We start from the raw sequence: 22,747 nt of genomic DNA on the forward strand, positions 1-22,747 counted from the left end.
TAGCCCAAGTGTTATAACAAATGTTGTTGTCGGCATTCTGATTTCATTTGGTTCTCATGGAGGATGAAGATGTGGCTGTGACCAACAATGACACAAAGCAGATTGCACCATGTTGCCGTCTGTCCTATCCACCAGGAGAAGCCGGATACCATAGACAGGAAAACAATATGGCCACATCTGATTTACGTCAGCAACGGGCATAAACAGGTATTTGGTGCATTTAAGTGAATTGAGAATGAAGATCTGAATCCTCTCTGTACCACTACACACCCACCTTTGCATACATGGTTGCAACCGGTTATTCAATGTGTATGTTTTTTACTTGATGGTGAACGACAATGTTAAGTATTTATGAAGTCTATTGCTTGAGAATGACGCCATACCTGATTGGTTTATTTTGAAGTGTAATGCTTTTGAATTTGAGAATGACGCCATATTGTTTTGCACCCCTCCCCCCCGATGCTGTGACTCTCTGTTATTATCTATGCATAGCCACTTTAATAACCCTACCTGCATGTACATAATTACCTCAATTACCTCTACACTGGTGCCCCCGCACATTGACTCTGAACCGGTAGCCCCTGTAAGTCCCCCTATTGTTATTTACTGCTGCTCCTTAATTATTTGTTTTGTTGGTTAAATAAGCATTTCACTGTAAGGTCTACACCTGTTGTATTCAGCATTTCACTGTAAGGTCTACACCTGTTGTATTCAGCACTTCACTGTAAGGTCTACACCTGTTGTATTCAGCATTTCACTGTAAGGTCTACACCTGTTGTGTTCAGCATTTCACTGTAAGGTCTACCTACACCTGTTGTATTCAGCATTTCACTGTAAGGTCTACACACCTGTTGTATTCAGCATTTCACTGTAAGGTCTACCTACACCTGTTGTATTCAGCATTTCACTGTAAGGTCTACCTACACCTGTTGTATTCAGCATTTCACTGTAAGGTCTACACACCTGTTGTATTCAGCATTTCACTGTAAGGTCTACCTACACCTGTTGTATTCAGCATTTCACTGTAAGGTCTACACCTGTTGTATTCAGCATTTCACTGTAAGGTCTACCTACACCTGTTGTATTCAGCATTTCACTGTAAGGTCTACCTACACCTGTTGTATTCAGCATTTCACTGTAAGGTCTACCTACACCTGTTGTATTCAGCATTTCACTGTAAGGTCTACACACCTGTTGTATTCAGCATTTCACTGTAAGGTCTACACACCTGTTGTATTCAGCATTTCACTGTAAGGTCTACACACCTGTTGTATTCAGCATTTCACTGTAAGGTCTACACACCTGTTGTATTCAGCATTTCACTGTAAGGTCTACCTACACCTGTTGTATTCAGCATTTCACTGTAAGGTCTACCTACACCTGTTGTATTCAGCATTTCACTGTAAGGTCTACCTACACCTGTTGTATTCAGCATTTCACTGTAAGGTCTACCTACACCTGTTGTATTCAGCATTTCACTGTAAGGTCTACCTACACCTGTTGTATTCAGCATTTCACTGTAAGGTCTACCTACACCTGTTGTATTCAGCATTTCACTGTAAGGTCTACACACCTGTTGTATTCAGCATTTCACTGTAAGGTCTACCTACACCTGTTGTATTCAGCATTTCACTGTAAGGTCTACCTACACCTGTTGTATTCAGCATTTCACTGTAAGGTCTAAGCCTGTTGTATTCAGCATTTCACTGTAAGGTCTACCTACACCTGTTGTATTCAGCATTTCACTGTAAGGTCTACCTACACCTGTTGTATTCAGCATTTCACTGTAAGGTCTACACACCTGTTGTATTCAGCATTTCACTGTAAGGTCTACACACCTGTTGTATTCAGCATTTCACTGTAAGGTCTACACACCTGTTGTATTCAGCATTTCACTGTAAGGTCTACACACCTATTGTATTCAGCATTTCACTGTAAGGTCTACACACCTGTTGTATTCAGCATTTCACTGTAAGGTCTAAGCCTGTTGTATTCAGCATTTCACTGTAAGGTCTACCTACACCTGTTGTATTCAGCATTTCACTGTAAGGTCTACCTACACCTGTTGTATTCAGCATTTCACTGTAAGGTCTACCTACACCTGTTGTATTCAGCATTTCACTGTAAGGTCTACCTACACCTGTTGTATTCAGCATTTCACTGTAAGGTCTACCTACACCTGTTGTATTCAGCATTTCACTGTAAGGTCTACCTACACCTGTTGTATTCAGCATTTCACTGTAAGGTCTACCTACACCTGTTGTATTCAGCATTTCACTGTAAGGTCTACACCTGTTGTATTCAGCATTTCACTGTAAGGTCTACACACCTGTTGTATTCAGCATTTCACTGTAAGGTCTACCTACACCTGTTGTATTCAGCATTTCACTGTAAGGTCTACACACCTGTTGTATTCAGCATTTCACTGTAAGGTCTACACACCTGTTGTATTCAGCATTTCACTGTAAGGTCTACCTACACCTGTTGTATTCAGCATTTCACTGTAAGGTCTACCTACACCTGTTGTATTCAGCATTTCACTGTAAGGTCTACCTACACCTGTTGTATTCAGCATTTCACTGTAAGGTCTACCTACACCTGTTGTATTCAGCATTTCACTGTAAGGTCTACACACCTGTTGTATTCAGCATTTCACTGTAAGGTCTACACACCTGTTGTATTCAGCATTTCACTGTAAGGTCTACACACCTGTTGTATTCAGCATTTCACTGTAAGGTCGACACACCTGTTGTATTCAGCATTTCACTGTAAGGTCTACACCTTATTCGGCGCATGTGACAAATACAATTTGATTTGATTTATTTTGAAGTCTAATGCTTGAAAATGACGCCATACTGATTGATTTATTTGAAGTCTAATGTTTGATCCATATTGAAGAGTTACATTTTCAACTGTCACTGAATTATTTGATGAATTAATACTGCAATTAAATTGTGTAAGAAGTTCCTGGACTCGACTGCTTATAAGTTAGTTGGGTATAAGAAATGAGTTATTCAAGACCATGTACTAGCCAAGCGTGGCGAAGGGTACACAAATAGAATAATGGGCTTTGACATTCAAATGGAGTTAAATAATGGGTGTGGTGGTGGCTTTTTGTTAACTGTTAAGAGTAGGAAGTAATATAGACAAATATTGGTTTTTGCAGTTGTGATTGGGGTATATTGACCAAATTATCAGGATTATTTTAGATGCATTTTCCCTTAGAAAGTCAACAGAAACAACCATTTCACAGCAAATAAAATAAAATCTCCCAAGCCCCCGGACCCCCTGTAGAGGGGTGTTGACACTGGAACCAATTGACCCTTCCAATATCCAACACAAAGTTACACCCTTGGCTGGCTGGCAGACTGTTGGAGGGTAACCTAGTAGTTGGGCTACACCCTGCCCTAACACCAAATCTTACTTACTACAGTAGTGGTTAAGTTTCACCTTCTGGCCTTTACTGACACACTCAGTGTAATTACAGATTGCAGTGTACTAACCCCACCATGCAGGTAATAAACACTCAGGGATGGAGGGACGGGAGAGAGAGATACATGCGAGAGAAAGAGACAGAAAGAAGACAGACAGACATACTCTGGAGTATTTCTCCTGTCTTATCCGGTGTCCTGTGTGAATTTAAGTATGCTCCCTCTAACCCTCTCCTCTAGGAGGACCAGAGTCCTAGGACCATGCCTCAGGACAACATGGCCTGATGACTCCTTGCTGTCCCCAGTCCACCTGCTGCTGCTCCAGTTTCAACTGTTCTACTTGCGGCTATGGAACCCTGACCTGTTCACCGGATGCGATACCTTGTCCCGGACCTGCTGCATTCGACTCTCTCTCTATGATTGGCTATGGAACCCTGACCTGTTCACCAGATGTGATACCTTGTCCCAGACCTGCTGCATTCGACTCTCTCTCTATGATTGGCTATGGAAAGCCAACTGACATTTACTGCTGAGGTGCTGACCTGTTGCACCTTCTACAACCACTGATTATTATTATTTGACCCTGCTGGTCATCTATGAACGTTTGAACATCTTGGCCATGTACTGTTATAATCCCCACCCAGCACAGCCAGAAGAGGAATGCCCACCACGCAGAGCTTGGTTCCTCTCTAGGTTTCTTCCTAGGTTGTTTTCCTAGCCATCTTGCTTCTGCTTCTGCATTGCTTGCTGTTTGGGGTTTTAGGCTGGGTTTCTGTATAGCACTTTGTGACATCGGCTGATGTAAAAAGGCTTTATAAATACATTTGATTGATTGATTGATACCTGTGGGGGTCTTTTGACACTGGAAGTATGTGGACACATTCCCTCTTGGTGAAAGTGCTTTCTATCCAGGATTTCTGGGACTGTGGAGAGAGGAGACAGAAATATAATGAATCACAACGTTACAAATTGTCTCCCTGTATCAGAGATCACTATAGTAGGGAAACCATGGGCCAATGTACAGTTCAAACAGGGCTGTAGCTGGTCTACTTGGTTGCTTAATTGACTTACCTGAACATTCAACATCTTGGCCAAAAGTTGAGAATAACACAAATATTAATTTCCAAAGTCTGCTGCTTCAGTGTCTTTAGATCTTTTTGTCAGATGTTACTATGGAATACTGAAGTATAATTACCAGCATTTCATAAGTGTCAAAGGCTTTTATTGACAATTACATGAAGTTGATGCAAAGAGTCAATATTTGCAGTGTTGACCCTTCTTTTTCAAGACCTCTGCAATCCACCCTGGCATGCTGTCAATTAACTTCTGGGCCACATCCTGACTGATGGCAGCCCATTCTTGCATAATCAATGCTTGGAGTTTGTCAGAATTTGTGGGGTTTTGTTTGTCCACCCACCTCTTGAGGATTGACCACAAGTTCAATGGGATTAAGGTCTGGGGAGTTTCCTGGCCACGGACCCAAAATATCTGTTTTGTTCTCCAAGACACTTAGTTATCACTTTTGCCTTATGGCAAGTTGCTCCATCATGCTGGAAAATGCATTGTTCGTCACCAAACTGTTCCTGAACAGTTGGGAGAAGCCCTTTTTGTGCAAAGCAATGATGACGGCATGTGTTGCCTTGCAGGTAACCATGGTTGACAGAGGAAGAACAATGATTCCAAGCACCACCCTCCTTTTGACGCTTCCAGTCTGTTATTCAAACTAAATCAGCATGACAGAGTCATCTCCATGCTTGTCCTCGTCAACACTCACACCTGTGTTAACGAGAGAATCACTGACATGATGTCAGCTGGTCCTTGTGGCCGGGCTGAAATGCAGTCTAAATGTGTTTTGGGGATTCAGTTCATTTGCATGGCAAATAGGGACTTTGCAATTAATTGCAATTCATCTGATCATTCTTCATAACATTCTGGAGTATATGCAAATTGCCATCATACAAACTGAGGCAGCAGATTTTGAAAATTAATATTTGTGTCATTCTCAAAACTTGTCCATGACTGTACATACATACAATTTGAACTCATGTCAACACAAATACAAGACAATATTTTCACAGTTAAAGGCAGTCCAATCAATGTTTGCTGTGGTAACTAACCAGTAACCACAGAACCGAGCGATTAGCACCAATAATCCTTCCCTTCACAAAGGAACAGGCTGAAATTCTTCACCTCCTCCTAACTCAGAGAAGTACTGGGTACAGTGGTTTACTGGCAGAGAGCTGAGATTACACAACACTGGGAATGACGAGGTTTGAAGAGGCCTAGTAGCCATGTTGTCTTCCCACAGTGAAATAACATACCAGCCAGAAACAGTTTTAGGACAACAGGCGTTTCAGAAACAGAGCTTGAAGAACTGAAGTTCTCGAACTAAGGTCAAATGGAAGTTGTAACACAACAGTGGCACATCAAAAGCTCTAGAACAACAGAATTCTACAACAGGAGGTAGAAGAAGTTCTAGAACAGAAGTAGGACAAAATTCTAAAACAGGAGGCAGAAGACCAGAAGTTCTAGAACAACAGAAGTATGACAGAATTCTAAAACAGGAGGTAGAAGACCAGAAGTTCTAAAACAACAGAAGTATGACAGAATTCTAAAACAGGAGGTAGAAGACCAGAAGTTCTAGAACAACAGAAGTATGACAGAATTCTAAAACAGGAGGCAGAAGACCAGAAGTTCTAGAACAACAGAAGTATGACAGAATTCTAAAACAGGAGGTAGAAGACCAGAAGTTCTAGAACAACAGAAGTATGACAGAATTCTAAAACAGGAGGTAGAAGACCAGAAGTTCTAGAACAACAGAAGTATGACAGAATTCTAAAACAGGAGGTAGAAGACCAGAAGTTCTAAAACAACAGAAGTTCTAAAACACAGATAAAACAGGTCGTCTACCTGGAAGTTGTCCTCTTCTTCATCGCGGTGGTGTTCAAGGGCTGAGTACAGGAACATACCAAATAACCTTCACGCATCTCTGGCCAACCAACCACACCAGCAGCGCAGCATCAACAGATCTCCACAGATACCATCTGTCACGCTATATCTTCCTCTCTCACGCTCTGTCCCTCAACACATAATCGCTCCAGTCTCAAAGTCTAAAAGGTGATGGAAAATTGCAAATCCGTGTCTGTTAAAAGCTGAGCGATCAGTGAGCAGTAGAGAGAAACCTTGTGTTACTCTAACTGTGAATAGGAGTTAATCTGTAAGACAGAGACACTCAGAGGGCTGATGAATGTGCCTGAGACACACTGCTTATTACCCGAGAGAGAGAGAGAGAGAGAGAGAGAGGGCAGGATGGTAGAGGCCTCAGTAATTTAGATCTTCTTCAGACCACCTGCTGAGACAGTCTCACTCGTCACGTGAGCATGTTTCATTCAACCAACCACCTCCGCTATATACAGGGACCACAGGTTAGGTACTTATAGGACGACTTGGTAAGGCTTACCATTACTAGGCAAGTAATAGCCACTGGGAGCGACTCACTTCCCACTGAAACTAGGCCCAACTCTCTGGTCAATGGCATTACTGCTATTCAAATCTGTTCTAGCCTGGTCAAGCAGACTGTCCGCTGTGTTCACGTTGACGTGAAGTGAAACAGAATGTGAGCGATCGCGAGATCAAGCTGGTTTCACAAGGCTATCTCTGGGGGATATATATACAGTTACATATTGCAATATTATATAGATATTTGACTCCAAGTATCGATTTGTAAAAAACAATTATATGTATAGGCCTATATACAGTACATATCAAAGGTTTGGACACACCTACTCATTCAATGGTTTCTCATTATTTTTACTATTTTCTACATTGTAGAATAATAGTGAAGACATCAAAACAATGAAATACCACATATGGAATCATGTAGTAACCAAAAAAACAAAAATATATATTTTTTGCACACTCTTGGCACAGCTTCAAGGTTGTCACTTGGAATACATTTCAATTAACAGGTGTGCCTTGTTAAAAGTATATTTGTGGAATTTCTTTCCTTCTTAATGCATTTGAGCCAATCAGTTGTGTTGTGACAAGGTAGTGGTGGTATACAGAACATAAGCTCTATTTGGTAAAAGACCAAGTCCATATGGCAATAACAGCTCAAATAAGCAAAGAGAAACAGTCCATCATTACTTTAAGACATGAAGGTCAGTCAATGCTGAAAATGTCAAGAACTTTGAATGTTTCTTCAAGTGCAGTCGCACAAACCATCAAGTGCTATGATGAAACTGGCTCTCATGAGGACCACCACAGGAAAGGAAGACCCATTTACCTCTGCTGCAGATAAGTTCATTATAGTTACCAGCCTCAGAAATTGCAGCCCAAATAAATGCTTCACAGAGTTCAAGTAACAGACGCATCTCAACATCAACTGTTCAGAGGAGACTGTGTGAATCAGGCCTTCATGGTCGAATTGCTGCATAGAAACCACTACTACAGGACATCAATAAGAAGAACAGACTAGCTTGGCCAAGAAACGCGAGCAAATGGACATTAGGACAGATTTCCACCGGTCTTTGTTTAGAGTCCAAATTTGAGATTTTTGGTTCCAACCGTTGTGGTCTTTGTGAGACTCAGAGTACATGAACAGATTATCTCTGCATGTGTGGTTCCCACCGTAAAGCATGGAGGAGGTGTGATGTGGGGGGGCTTTGCTGGTGACACTGTGTGATTTATTTAGAATTCAAGGCACTTAACCAGCATAGCTACCACAGCATTCTGCAGCGATACGCCATCCAATCTGGTTTGCGCTTAGTGGGACTATCATTTGTTTTCCAACAGGACAATGACCCAACACACCTGCAGGCTGTGTAAGGGCTATTTGACCAAGGAGAGTGATGGAGTGCTGCATCAGATGACCTGGCCATCACAATCACCCGACCTCAACCCAATTGAGATGGTTTGGGATGAGTTGGCCGCAGAGTGAAGGAAAAGCAGCCAAGTTCTCAGCATATGTGGGAACTCCAAGACTGTTGGAAAATAATTCCAGGTGAAGCTGGTTGAGAGAAAGCCAAGAGTAAGCAAAGCTGTCATCAAACAAAGGGTGGCTAATTTGAAGAATCTCAAATAAAAAATATATTTTGATTTGTTTAACACTTTTTTTTGGTTACTACATGATTCCATATTTTTGAGGTCTTCACTATTATTCTGCAATGTAATTTTGTTTTTAAAAGAACAACCCTTCAATGAGTAGGTGTCCAAACTTGACATGTACTGTATAATATATTTATTTATGCTATAGTAGGTAGGCTTAGCTAGCGCTAGTCAGCTGTACCTGCACCAAAACTCCTGTATTTTTCATCCTATAGCTTGTTTTCGATCTTCTTTTTAAATAGTGAGTCAACATGTTTTCAGCTCTTTTATTTCCCTGACTGATCAAATCTCGTTCTCATGCTCTCTTCTTGTCTCTCTGCAGCAGACACTCTATAGTGAGCAATATGTTTAGAACGTCAAAGCACAAAATCACAGTATCGAATCGCAATATATATAGAATTGTGACAATCACAATACATATCTTATCGGCACCTAAGTATCGTGATAATATTGTATCGTGAGTCCCTGGCAATTCCCATGACAGTTTTACCATAAAAACTATCTTCAATAGGATGGTGATATTATGATAACAGGAGAAGATTTGAATGCTTCAGATAATGAACACAGGACATCTCATTCATTCAGGTGGTCTGATGGTTAATAGTGTTAACAGAGGGTTGTTAGAGAGGCTTTGGTCCCCGCTGACCTGTATCCATGGTACCTGAGAATGTCAGGCAACAAAAGACTCAATTTAGATGCACTTTAAAGCCCCAGCCAGGAACACAAACATCTCTCTCCCTCTACATCCCTCACTCGCTCTACCTCGTTCCCTCACTCGCTCTACCTCCCTCCCCCTCTCTCTCTACCTCCCTCGTCACTAGCTCTACCCTTACCTCCCTCTCTCTTTCTCTGCCAAACAGAGGAAGGGCTCTTTTTGGCCACTTAGTCTTCCTGTAGGAAATTAACCAGCCCCATTTCCACACACACACACACACACACACACACCTCTGTTGACCCTTTACCTTCTGACGACATGAGTCGGTTTCACGAAGCACCCAACTCCCCACCCCTCACAAAGCACCCAACTCCCCACCCACTCTCCAACCCTCACGATGCACCCAACCTCCCACCCACTCTCCAACCCGTTTCCCAGGTCGGAGGGCTGTGGCAGTGACAGAGATAGGTGGCTAAATGCACAGCCCTGGCCTGCAGCCCTAGTTAACCTCTCCTCTCGCACTCCTCTGGCCAACATGCCTGACTGACTCATAGAATTCCAGATAACATCTGGCCAGCCAGCCTGTTCTCACACTCATAATGAGTCTATAAACAGGGGGAGAGAGAAGACATTAGCATGAAGTAGTGGTGCTGGGGTGTTAATAACAAGAGACAGTTTATACTGTTGTTACCTGCCAGGCTGGCGGTCCAGGCAAGGCACATGACAAAGCTGAGAATCTCAGGGTCAAACAGGAGAATGTGTAAAAGGCAGGTAGCCTATTGGTTAAGAACGTTGGACCAGTAACTGAACGGTCGCTGGTTCAAATCCCAGAGCCGACTAGGTGAAAAATCTGTCGTTGTGCCCTTGAGCAAGGTACTTAACCCTAATTGCTTGTGTAAGTTGCTCTGGATAGCAGCGTCTGCTATATGACAACAAAAAGTAAGTGTAAAAGAAGAGTCATCTTCAGAAGGCCAGTGTTGATTGAAAAATGCTCTGCGTTTTTTTTTTTTTTTTTTAATAAAGATCATTGAAAATGCTTCAGATCACCTTCCTTTGTCCTCTACGAGAGGCTGGGTGAATAGGCTTACCTCTCACATAAAGTGGTTTGCACACTGGCCTTGCCTCTGTAGCAGACAGACAGACCGCTATCTTTCTCACCTCTAAATAGGCATGATTAATATTACTAAAACAAAGACAGAAGGATTAGGTGGACACACCACAAGGGAGAGATAAGGAGATAACAGAGGGGAGGAACTACACTGAACAAAAATATAAAATGCAACATGTAAAGTGTTGGTCCCATGTTTCATGAGCTGAAATAAAAGATCCTAGAGGCTTATTGCTCTCATATTTTGCACACATCTGTTTACATCCCTGTTAGTGAGCATTTCTCCTTTACCAAGATAATCCATCTACATGACAGGTGACACATATCAAGAAGCTGATGAAACAGCATGATCATTACACAGGTTCACCTTGTGCTGGGGACATAAAAAGGCCACTCTAAAATGTGCAGTTTTGTCACACAACACAATGCCACAAATGTCTCAAGGTTTGAGGGAGTGTGCAATTGGCATGCTGACTGCAATCAGCATTTTTGGACACCGATTATGGCCGATAACGCTAATGAACTAGAATTCAAGGCACACTTAACCAGCATGGCTACCACAGCATTCTGCAGCGATACACAATCCCATCTGGTTTGCCCTTAGTGGGAATATTTATTTTGTTTTTCAACAATGACCCAACACACCTCCAGACTGTGTAAGGGCTATTTGACCAAGAAGGAGAGTGATGGAGCGCTACATCAGATGATCTAGCTTCCACAATCACACGACCTCAACCCAATTGAGATACGGAACATGTTAACATGTAGGCCCATGTAACTAGCCTGTCACAAGAGACAACAGGATACCTAGAGAGTAGGTACATGCTGGGGTGAAGTTTCCCCCCGGTGAATATGTAGGATTAGCTTCCCCTCCTCCAATCAAATCAAATGTTATTTGTCAAATGCTTTGTAACCAACGGGTGTAGAGTAACTAATGCTTACTTACAGGCCCTTCCCAACAATGCAATCCCAACCTTAGCCATTAGTGAGGGACAGAAAATGAAAAACTGACCCCAAACTAGCATCTAGGGGCAACTTCAACATACACCAGTATTTATATTTACTAAGGATCCCTATTAGCTGCTGCCACGTCAGCAGCTACACTTTCTGGGGTTATTATAATTTCTGGGGTTACAATTTAAACATCAAAACACATTTCACAACACATTAAGTGTGCCCCCTCAGGCCACTACTCTACTACCACATACCCACAACACAAAATCCATGTGTACATGTGTGTATAGTGAGTATGATATTGTGTGTCTCTTCACAGTCCCCGCTGTTCCATAACGTGTATTATTATCTTTATTTTATTGAATTTTACTGCTTGCATCAGTTACTTGATGTGGAATAGAGTTCCATGTTGTCATGGCTCTTTGTAGTACTGTGCTCCTCCCATAATCTGTTCTGGACTTGGGGACTGAAGAGACCTCTGGTGGCATGTCTGGTGGGGTATGCATGGGTGTCTGATCTGTGTACTAGTAGTTTAAACAGACAGCTCTGTGCATTCAACATGTCAACACTTCTCACAAATACAAGTAGTAATGAAGTCAATCGTTCCTCTACTCAAATCACATCAGTCCAGTCCAATTACCTGAGCCTGGAGAGATTGACACATTAGCTTTGTGTACATTTAAGGGCCAGCCGTACTGCCCTGTTCTGGGCCAGTTGTACTTTTCTTAAGTCCCTCTTTGTGGCATCTGACCATAAATGGACAGTAGTCCAGGTACGACAAAACTAGGACCTGTATGATCTACCTTGTTGACAGCGTTGTTAAGGACAAACCTCTCCCCAGTCCCTCTTCACCCTACACCAGTAGGTAGTGGCACGGCCCCACTTCCCCGGGTAGGTAGTGGCACGGCCCCACTTCCCCGGGTAGGTAGTGGTACGGTCCGTAACAGTTGCACAGTGGAGTCTACTCTAAGGGAACTATCACTCTCCTCCCTTCATAATAAATCAACATTTATTGTAGACACTACCATAAACACGTCCTTAAATGTCTGCACTGCTCTTCATAAAACACCATAAACTACTGCCCTCAATGACCCAGAGTTGTAATACAACTCCAATCATTGCCTGACATTTTACAGCATTAATGAAGGTCAATAAGCTTTGACATTGGAAAAGATAAGATTCAGGCTGTCACTATGATTGATCTCATAGCTAAAGCAAAAAGTACTACAATCATCAACATGGCATAATAATGTTGTTATAAGTCCTATTACCACACAACATGATAATGTTATTTATATTAACTGTAGCTACATATGATAATGTTGTTAAAGTATCTATAGCTGGCTGTAGATGGCTGCCTCAAGCAGGTTAAACTCCCTCAACGTCAGCGGGACTAAGGAGCTGATGGTGGACTACAGGAAACTGGGGCGGGAGCACACCCCTCACCAACGGGGCCACAGTGGAGAGGGTCAAGTTCCTCTGTGTCCACATCACTGAGGACTTAACATGGTCCTCTCACACCAGCACGGTGGTGAAGAAGGCACGGCAGCACCTCCTCTCCCTTAGGAGGTTGAAACCATTTGGAATGGCCACTCAGATCCTTGGGAACTTTTACAGCTGCACTATGGAGAGCATCCTGACTGCTTGTATTACCATCTAGTATTGCAACTGCAGATGGAAGGCCCTACCGAGGGTTGTGCAGAAAGCTCAGTGCATTACAGGGGCGAGGTCCCAGCCACCCAGGACTTACAGTGGAAAGAAAAAGTATGTGAACCCTTGGATTTAATAACAGCTTGACCCTCCTTTGGCAGCAATAACCTCAACCAAATGTTTTCTGTAGTTGCGGATCAGACATTGTTGTTGGGATGTCTGGTGAGAACTGCTCGAGGTCATGCCACAGCATCTCAATCGGGTCGAGGTCAGGACTGACTGGGCCACTCCAGAAAGCGTATTTTCCTTCTGTTCAAGCCATTCTGTTGCATCACCTAACGTCTGTTGAGCTTCAATTGGCGGACAGATAAGCCTTACATTCTCCTGCAAATCAGCTTGATAAACTTGGGAATTAATTTTTCCGTTGATGATAGCAAGCTGTCCAGTCCCTGAGGCAGTAAAGCAGCCCCAAACCATGATGATCCCTCAACCATAGTTTGGGATACAGTTGGGATGATGTTTTGATGTTGGTGTGCTGTGCTGTGCCTTTTTCCTCAACACATAGTGTTGTGTGTTCCTTCCAAACAACTCAACTGTAGTTTCTGCTGTCCACAGAATCATTTTGCCAGTAGCGCTGTGCTCTTGTAGTCATCTTTGCAGGGCGGCCACTCCTAGAGAGAGTAGCAACAGTGCTGAACTTTCTCCATTTATAGACAATTTGTCTTACAGTTCTGATGAACATCAAGGCTTTTAGAGATACTTTTGTAACCCTTTCCAGCTTTATGCAAGTCAACCATTCTTAAACGTAGGTCTTCTGAGATCTCTTTTGGTCGAGGCATGGTTCACATCAGGCAATGCTTCTTGTAAATAGCAAACTCACTATTTTGTGAGTGTCTTTATTGGGCAAGGCAGCTCCAACCAACATCTCCAATCTTGTCTCATTGATTGGATTCCAGGTTAGCTGACTCCAGGTTAGCTGACTCCTGACTCCAATTAGCTTTTGGAGAAGTCTTAGTCTAGGGGTTCACATACTTTTCCCAACCTACAATGTGAAAGTTTAAAGAAAAATACAATAATGTGTGTTATTACTTTAAGCGCACTCTGTTTGTTGTGACAATGTCAAATTTATGCAGAAAGTAAACCATAGTTATGCAGACAGTAAACCATAGTTTGCAGTGCATCAGTACCACTGTCATGGAGGACGTAAACTCAAGCACCGAAATAACAGCTGAGGTGGAACCAACAACAGGAGTGGAACTCACCCAGCCTCCCAGACCTGCAGTCGAGAGGAGACTGCCAGGGCACAGACCGTATGTGAAGTGGCCTGGCGCCAGTGACAAGAAGTTGTGGGAAACAGTGAATACTGACCTTACCTTGACCCTCGAGAAACTTTGAGGCACAGTGGAGAAGAAGTTGGAGAGGATGGGGGACATCATCTCTGAGTACGGGACAGAAAGATTTGGAGTGGAAGAGGCAAAAGGCGGGAGAAAGGTTCCAACCCCACCAGTTTCCAGGAGGCAACAAGAAATCAAGTGCCTCGTTCAAGAAAGGCGGCAGCTTAAGAAACAGTGGAAGAAGGCCTCGGAAGTGGAAAAGGAGGGCATAGAGGCACTTCAGGCTGACATCAAAACCCGAATGGCATCCCTCCGTAGAGCAGAGAACCTACGGAAACGCAGAAGGAAGAAAGAACAAACTAGAACTCGATTCTATAAAGATCCCTTCAAGTTCCTTAAAAGTCTCTTCACAAAGGAAAAAAGTGGAGCTCTAAAAACAACAAAGAAAGACCTAGAGGAGCACCTGAGAACAACAAACTTTGACTCAAAGCGACATGACCATCTGGCCATCCCATCAGATATCCCACCCATTGAACCCTCGGAACATCATATTGAGACCAACCCTCCGACATGGAAAGAGTTGGAAAACACAGTTCGACGGGCAAGAACAGCATCAGCCCCGGGGCCAAATGGAGTCCCGTACAAAGTGTATAAGAACGCACCAGACGTCCTGAGGTTCCTCTGGAGGCTTATGAGAACAGCTTGGCAGAAGAAGATAATACCCAAAGTGTGGCGTAGGGCAGGCGGGGTCCTGATCCCTAAGGAGAAGGATGCAGTGAACATCAGCCAATTCCGCCCAATCTCCTTACTGAATGTCGAGGGTAAAATCTTCTTTAGGGTCATTGCCCAGAGGATGGCCGAGTACCTGCAAAGGAATGCGTACGTCGATACATCTGTACAGAAGGCAGGAATATCAGGGTTCTCTGGCTGCTTGGAACATTCCAGCATGATCTGGCACCAGATCCAAATGGCCAAGGTGGAGAAAAGGGACATCCATGTAGTCTTCCTCGACCTCGCCAATGCATTTGGTTCTGTGCCCCATGAACTCCTGTGGTCTGCCTTCAGATTTTTCCACATACCGGACACCATCACAAACCTGGTGAAGTCGTACTTCCAGGATCTGCAGTTCTGCTTCACCACCTCATGGCAGTGCCTGAATGTAGGTATAATGGCAGGATGTACCATTTCTCCGTTGGCATTCACAATGGCAATGGAGGTTATCATCAGATCCTCAAAATGGGTTGCTGGTGGACAGCGAGTCGACTCTGGTTTCCGCCTCCCTCCACTCAGAGCCTACATGGACGACATTACAACATTGACCACCACTGTCCCATGCACCAGGAGACTGCTCAGAAACCTCGAGGAGAACATCAGCTGGGCCCGTATGAAGATTAAACCATCCAAGTCACGCAGCATCTTGATTGTGAAGGGAGTACTCTCTGACCTGAAATTCTTCATCGGAGATGATCAAATCCCAACAGTGTCTGAGCAGCCGGTAAAAAGCCTTGGAAGGTGGTATGATGCAAGCCTGAAGGACAAAGACCAGGTGCAACAGCTGTGTAAAGACATCAGTAGTAGCCTACATTCCATCGACAACACCCAGCTACCTGGAAAGTTAAAGGCCTAGTGTCTGCAGTTTGGTCTCCTACCCCAGGTGTTGTGGCCCTTAGCACTGTATGAGGTTCCAATCTCAACAGTGGAGAAGATGGAAAGAGGAGTCACAGGCTACTTAAAGAAGTGGCTCGGAATTCCACGATGCCTTACCACCATAGGCCTCTATGGAGATGGTGTCCTCAAGCTGCCCCTCACCAGTCTAACAGAGGAATTCAAGTGTGCAAAAACCAGGCTCCAGATGACACTGAATGAATCTCGAGACCCAGTGGTGAGCAACAACGCGCCGACCTTGGCAACTGGGCGAAAATGGAGGCCAGGAAAAGCAGTCCAGGAGGCAACAGCAGCCCTCAGACATGCTGACATTGTGGGTCATGTTCAGCAAGGGAGAGGAGGCCTTGGGCTAACTAGCCGTGCTGCTTGGAGTAAGACCACTGCACCCGAGCGGCGGAAGATGGTAGTGCGGAAGTACGCCATCAGGAGGAGGCTGCAAGGTGGGCCAAGGCAGTCTCTCTTGCAAACAGAGACCGTGGACTCGATGGGACAGTGTGGAGAAGAGGAAGATCAGCTGGAAGGATCTGTGGGCCATGGAAGCGAGGCGGTTGAGCTTTTCCATCAGAGCAACATATGACGTCCTTCCAACACCAGTTAATCTTCACCAATGGTATGGTGAAGATCCAGACTGTGCCCTCTGTTCCATGCCAGCCAACCTCAGGCACATTCTCACAGGGTGTAAAACAAGCCTCACCCAAGGACGCTACACTTGGCGTCACAACCAAGTCCTTAAAAACCTTGCGTCCGCCCTGGAGGACAAGCGAGCTGCCACCAACTCCCTACCACCCACAGCAGCATCACACTCCTTACGGACAAACTTTGTCCGCGAAGGGGCTAAACCACCGAAGAGCGGCTCTACACCATTAGAGCGAGACCAGCTGTGCTTGGCCCGCGACTGGAAAATGCTAGCTGACATTGGCCGGCAACTTGTGTTTCCTCCGGAGATCGCAACCACCACCCTAAGACCTGACATGGTGCTCTGGTCCCGTTCGCTCAATAAGGTCTTCATCATTGAGCTCACAGTACCCTGGGAGGACTCAGTAGATGAGGCTTATGAGCGAAAACATCTGCGCTATGCTGATCTAGCTGCCGAAGCACGGCATCATGGCTGGAACACAGAAGTCCGACCAGTGGAGGTGGGCTGCAGAGGTTTTGTGGCAACATCTACAACCAGACTGCTTAGAGACCTGGGAATTAAGGGCCAGAGCCAGCGTTCGGCAATCAAAGCTGTATCGGAGCGGCAGAAGGCAGCAGTCAGTGGCTCTGGATGAAGAGGAAAGACCCCAGCTGGGCCCCGAAGTGAGAGGGCCAGGAGGTATGCGGTCAACAATGCTTGACTCAGGGAGGAGGACGCCCCTGCCATGCATAGTCCCATGGGATGTTGGCTATCAACAACAAGGCAACTCCTATGACTAATTGGGAATGGGACGCAAGCGTAGGATTGATCACCCTGTTGCTGGCCGCCTTTGGGGAGGGTGTATAGTGTGAAAGGCCGAAACACCCTAGGAACCAAAGGTACACTACTGACGATGCGCACCCCAAATTTCACCACGCTCACTGTTCATGAACTCTTGGAAGTGCTTGCACAAAGGATAGTAACATCTCAGCCTGTGTTCTTGGAATCAGAAATCCAGGTAATGTCTTCACTATTATTCTACCGTGTAGAAAATAGTAAAAATCAAGAAAAACCCTTGAATGAGTAGGTGTATCTGGTACTGTACATTTATCCTGCTACTGGTCACCATTACTCCTATTTACATGTATATTCACCTATCACACATACACTGACACATTGTAAATGTTATACTATGATTGACCCTATATATAACTTACATTCTTCTATTTATTTATTCCTATTAGTGATACTATTTTGACATTGAATACTGCCCTGTTGGGTAGGGCTGGCAAGTTAAGCATTTCGCTGTACCTGTCCATGTGACTAATCAAACTTGAAATGAAGCCAAGTGTGGAGCCATGTGAAAAGTCACGGGACAGCAGTGTGACGAGCCTTCAGTTCACACTCCCAGGGAGCCCTTGTAAGCATAGTAGTGTAATATAAGAGACTCTTCTCTCAGAGTGAATAAGGTAGAACAGGAGGAGGATAGCTAGTGATGCTACTGCTACTTCACAAGAACACTGCCGCCTTCACTACTATACTGTGTCACTGCATGAAGTAGTGAAGGCAGTGATAACAGTCTATACACTACTTACTGTATATAGAACAGGCCAGACTCCTATACAGTAGTAGTCTCCTTTGGTCCATGATTAGCCCTCTAGCAAACTGACAGTCAGGGGGTGCATTCCAGGGGGCTTACCCTACGCAAGTTACTGTCCAGGTCCCATACATTTTAAACACATTTATTTGGGATGCAAAATTATTTGTAGATCAGTGAGTTTTAAACATTTAAATCAGGGTGGCCGATCTTCGAGACAATCACACTTACTCAGCATGTCTCTGCAGCGCTGGCCTGACTGCAGCAGGGCTATGGTAAACCACCCTACTGCTACAACATGCTAAGTGGCTGTAAGCTGAGGCATGTGACAGGCTGAAAGGGGACAGGGACTGAGGGAAACAAGGAGCAGTTCCACAACACCTGCCCTGGCCAGAACTTATTGCAGAACCAGGCTCTTCTGGGAAAGTTTGACAGAAAACCCGTGGTTGGTGTCCACAATCTAGGGCTGTGTCCCAATGGCACCATATTCCCTATATAGTGTACTACTATGTAGTACACTTTATAGGGAAAATAGTTCCATTTAAGAGGCACCTAGAGGTCTTGTAAAAAAGTGATAGCACTGCATCATAATAGGTCATTGTAATGAATTATTCATGAACCTTCTGTGACCATTACACTAACAAGGAGTAGCATTACAACAACCTGCATTATGATGCAGAGGGAGGAAGTACTTTGAGAGAACACAAATGATAACATTCACTCACTCCATCAAGGAAATTACAGGTTCAGACAGGACTGGTTTTCCTACACCCAGTATTCAACCCACGGCCACTGCCATTAAGTCCTTCTTAATGAAATTATACTGAACAAAAATAAACGCAACATGCAACAAAGATTTTACGGAGTTACAGTTCATATAAAGATATTGATATCAATTGACAATTGATATCAATTGACATACATGTTTAAGGCCCTAATCTATGGATGTCACGTGACTGGGAATACAGATATGCATCTGTAGGTCACAGATACCTTTAAAAAAAAAAGGTAGGGGCATGGATCAGAAAACCAGTCAATATCTGGTGTGACCCCTATTTTCCTCATGCAGCGCGACACATCTCATTCGCATTGTGTTGATCAGGATGTTGATTGTGGCCTGTGGAATGTTGTCCCACTCCTATTCAATGGCTGCGCGAAGTTGCTGGATATTGGCGGGAACTGTAACACGCTGTCGTACACGTCAATCCAGAGCATCCCAAACATGCTCGACAGGTGACATGCCTGCTGAGTATGCAGGCCATGGATGAACTGGGACAATATCAACTTCCAAGAATTCTGTACAGATCCTTGCGACATGGGGCTGTGCATTATCATGCTGAAACAAGAAGGCGGCAGATGAATGGCACACCAATGGGCCTCAGGATCTCATCACAGTATCTGTGCATTCAAATTGCCATCGATAAAATCCAATTGTGTCGTTGTCCGTAGCTTAAGCCTGCCCATACCCTAGCCCCACCGCCACCATGGGGCACTCTGTTCACAATGTTGACATCAGCAAACCGCTCGCCCATACAACACCATACACGTGGTCTGCAGTTATGTGGCCGGTTGGACGTACTGCCAAATTCTCTAAAATAACGTTGGAGGCAGTTTCTGGTAGCGAAATTAACATTCAATTCTCTGGAAACAGCTCTGGTGGACATTCCTGCAGTCAGCATGCCAATTGCTTGCTCCCTCAATACTTAAAACATCTGTGGCATTGTATTGTGTGACAAAACTGCACATTTTAGAGTGGCCTTTTATTGTCCCCAGCACAAGGTGCACCTGTGTAGTGATCATGCTGTTTAATTGGCATCTTGATATGCCACACCTGTCAGGTAGATGGATTATCTTGGCAAAGGAGAAATGCTTACTAACAGGGATGTAAACACATTTTAGAGAAATAGGCTTTTTGTGTATGGAACATTTCTGGGATCTTCTATTTCAGCTCATGAAACCAACATGTTGCGTTTATATTTTTGTTCAGTATAGAATGGACAGAGCTGTATAAAGGCCTTTGACACTTGCAAAAAAACGATGCGTGGTCTAATGATACCCTGTAGTCTAAAACAGATGGAAGTAGGACTTTTGTGGTTATATTGTTTTATTAAATTATGTTCTATTATATCGGGGACCATTTGCTGGTGTCTGTTCTATATCCTGTAGCCTGCATGCATTCATCTGGCCTGGTAAACCGCTGGACAGTGAACACATGCGGACTACAACAAAGCATCACACACAGCAGCATGACAACCAGACCACCGCGCACAATTAGTGACGCCACATGCAGCGTCTGTCTGTCCAAACCGCGAACCGGCGGCGACTTGACAGTGACCCGATGTAGCCTGAAACTCTTCAAGAGAGATGCCTTTAAAAAGTCTGGTGTGTTTTCAACTGACTTTTAGCGGTCTGGTGACAAGCTGATCAGAAGCTTCAAACCATTATATATAGCTTAACTATGCTAGTCTGTGGTGGTTAACTAGATGAGGAACAACCCAGAGACTGCTTCCCCTCGGGGGTTCCACATGTAGCTGGCTAAGCTATTGTTTAATGACAACATGCCATAGCAAAGACAACAATACCACGAGTTAGCGACACAATCTCTGATCATTTACGCAAAATGAAAACTAGCAGGCTAATTTTCTAGCTAGTCAAGACTGATAAAGGCAAGCCTTGAATTTTGGGTCCCGGTACTGTCTCGCCGGGACAATGTCATCTCCACCCCTTTTCTTGGAATCCAACTTTGTCAAGTCATCGCACGAGTGCACGCACGAGTTGGCATGGCTCTGCAGTCACATCGCTTTGTACTCAAGTCCGTTGGCGGACAGAGCTAACTGGAGCTGGCTCACTAGTTAGCATCTAACGCCATTGTGGATGGATGGTAATGCGAACGTTAGCTAGCTCAACTACCTAGCCGCGGCATCGCTACTCAGCCAGCCGCAGTTTGCATTTCAGCGAACGTTCGGCCGATGCCTTTTTACTACCAATGCAAAAGGTGCCCAGATGTTTTACCCAGATGTCGGTGGCAAAGGCTAGCCACTGAACCATAATCCAACGTTATTGTAGATAGATAGTTAAACACAAGTACGCAATACCAACTGATCATGATCTTCTTGACAATCACGTAGCATGTAAATAACTGCCAACTACTCATATCTCCTTCCTCGACTCGCTCGATCCTCCGACCTGACATTCTAGAAGCTCACATTCTACCTCAAACATTCTACTGGATAAAAAAAAAACCCGCAGAAGAACACTTTGGTTGGATCTCGTACCATTCTTTTCACCGTTGAGACTCAGGAAGAGCTTCTCCGATGTCGTTATCCATCTATCGGCGGTGTTCTTTTCTGTTAGCCTTGGAAGGAAAGTCCAGTTGTCGCTGGTGAAATCTGCCCTAGCTGCAGCTCCAGCGGAAGGTTGCCTTTTCATAATTGTGCGACTCTGAACTGACGCCACTGCGTGACGAAGCCAGCTGAGTCAGTCCCCGAGCAATGAGCACGTGACCGGGGGGTGGGGGGGGGGTCAAAAACCTGAATATTGATATATTATTTGATTGATTAATACCCGCATTGATATTAAAGTGTATGGCCATGGGATGAGTGTTTTGTTAAGTATATTTTGCAACAGGCGTAAGCGTGTAATGTAAACATGTTTCTAGGTCAATGTGGTAGATCTACAATCTTCTCATTCTCAATCTGACTGGTACATAGGCAATAAGTGGCAAGTCACCAGTAATAAGCTACAACAGGCTGAAACATGACGAACTCCACAGATGAACCCCCCCCCCAAAAAACATTTTGCAACAGTACAAAAAGCCACCTCCCTTACTCATTCTCCCTCTTTACTGTACTGTCCAAGTTTGATCTCTCCATCTCCCTCCCTTTCTCTTTCCCTGCTATTCTCGCCCTCCCCCTCCCTCCTCACTCTTCCCAGGCCTTCCTCTTCTCAGGCCTTCATCCCCCTCACTCTTCCCAGGCCTTCCTCCCCCACCCTCCTCACTCTTCCCAGGCCTTCCTCCCCCACCCTCCTCACTCTTCCCAGGCCTCCCCCTCCTCTTCCCAGGCCTTCCTCCCCCTCCCTCCTCTCTTCCCAGGCCTTCCTCCCCCACCCTCCTCACTCTTCCCAGGCCTTCCTCCCTCCTCACTCTTCCCAGGCCTTCCTCCCTCCTCACTCTTCCCAGTCCTTCCTCCCTCCTCAATCTTCCCATTCCTTCCTGCCCCTCCCTCCTCACTCTTCCCAGGCCTTCCTCCCCACCCACCTCAGGCCTTCCTCCCTCCTCACTCTTCCCAGGCCTTCCTTCCCCCTCACTCTTCCCAGGCCTTCCTCCCTCCTCACTCTTCCCAGGCCTTCCTCCATCCTCACTCTTTCCAGGCCTTCCTCCCCTCTCACTCTTCCCAGGCCTTCCTCCCCCTCCCTCCTCCTCTTCCCAGGCCTTCCTTCCCAGGCCTTCCTCCCCCCACCCTCCTCACTCTTCCCAGGCCTTCCTCCCCCACCCTCCTCACTCTTCCCAGGCCTTCCTCCCTCCTCACTCTTCCCAGGCCTTCCTCCCCCTCCCTCTTCCCAGGCCTTCCTCCCCCACCCCCTCACTCTTCCCAGGCCTTCCTCCCTCCTCACTCTTCCCAGGCCTTCCT

The 22,747-nt window shown here is 44.9% G+C and overlaps 1 protein-coding gene across 6 annotated transcripts in view; it reads right to left on the reverse strand.

The window, feature by feature from the left end:
- The window catches only part of trpm7 (transient receptor potential cation channel, subfamily M, member 7), an 89,964-nt gene extending 68,391 nt beyond the window's left edge, over positions 1–21,573 (reverse strand). For 3 of the 6 annotated variants that reach the window (XM_042331081.1, XM_042331079.1, XM_042331080.1), the window contains exons 1-2: positions 21,392–21,571; positions 4,275–4,354 (exon numbers count right to left, since the gene is read on the reverse strand). In XM_042331081.1, coding sequence (XP_042187015.1) covers positions 4,275–4,354; positions 21,392–21,394 — 83 coding nt within the window. In that variant the 5' untranslated portion in view covers positions 21,395–21,571. Of the gene's footprint in view, positions 1–4,274; positions 4,355–21,391 lie in introns of all 6 variants that reach the window. The other 3 variants (XM_042331083.1, XM_042331082.1, XM_042331084.1) reach the window with 2 other exon arrangements.
- Between the last annotated feature and the right edge of the window lie 1,174 nt (positions 21,574–22,747).

The sequence above is a fragment of the Oncorhynchus tshawytscha genome, linkage group LG12 (genome assembly GCF_018296145.1).
Source record: "Oncorhynchus tshawytscha isolate Ot180627B linkage group LG12, Otsh_v2.0, whole genome shotgun sequence".
Classification (NCBI taxonomy): Eukaryota; Metazoa; Chordata; class Actinopteri; order Salmoniformes; family Salmonidae; genus Oncorhynchus; species Oncorhynchus tshawytscha.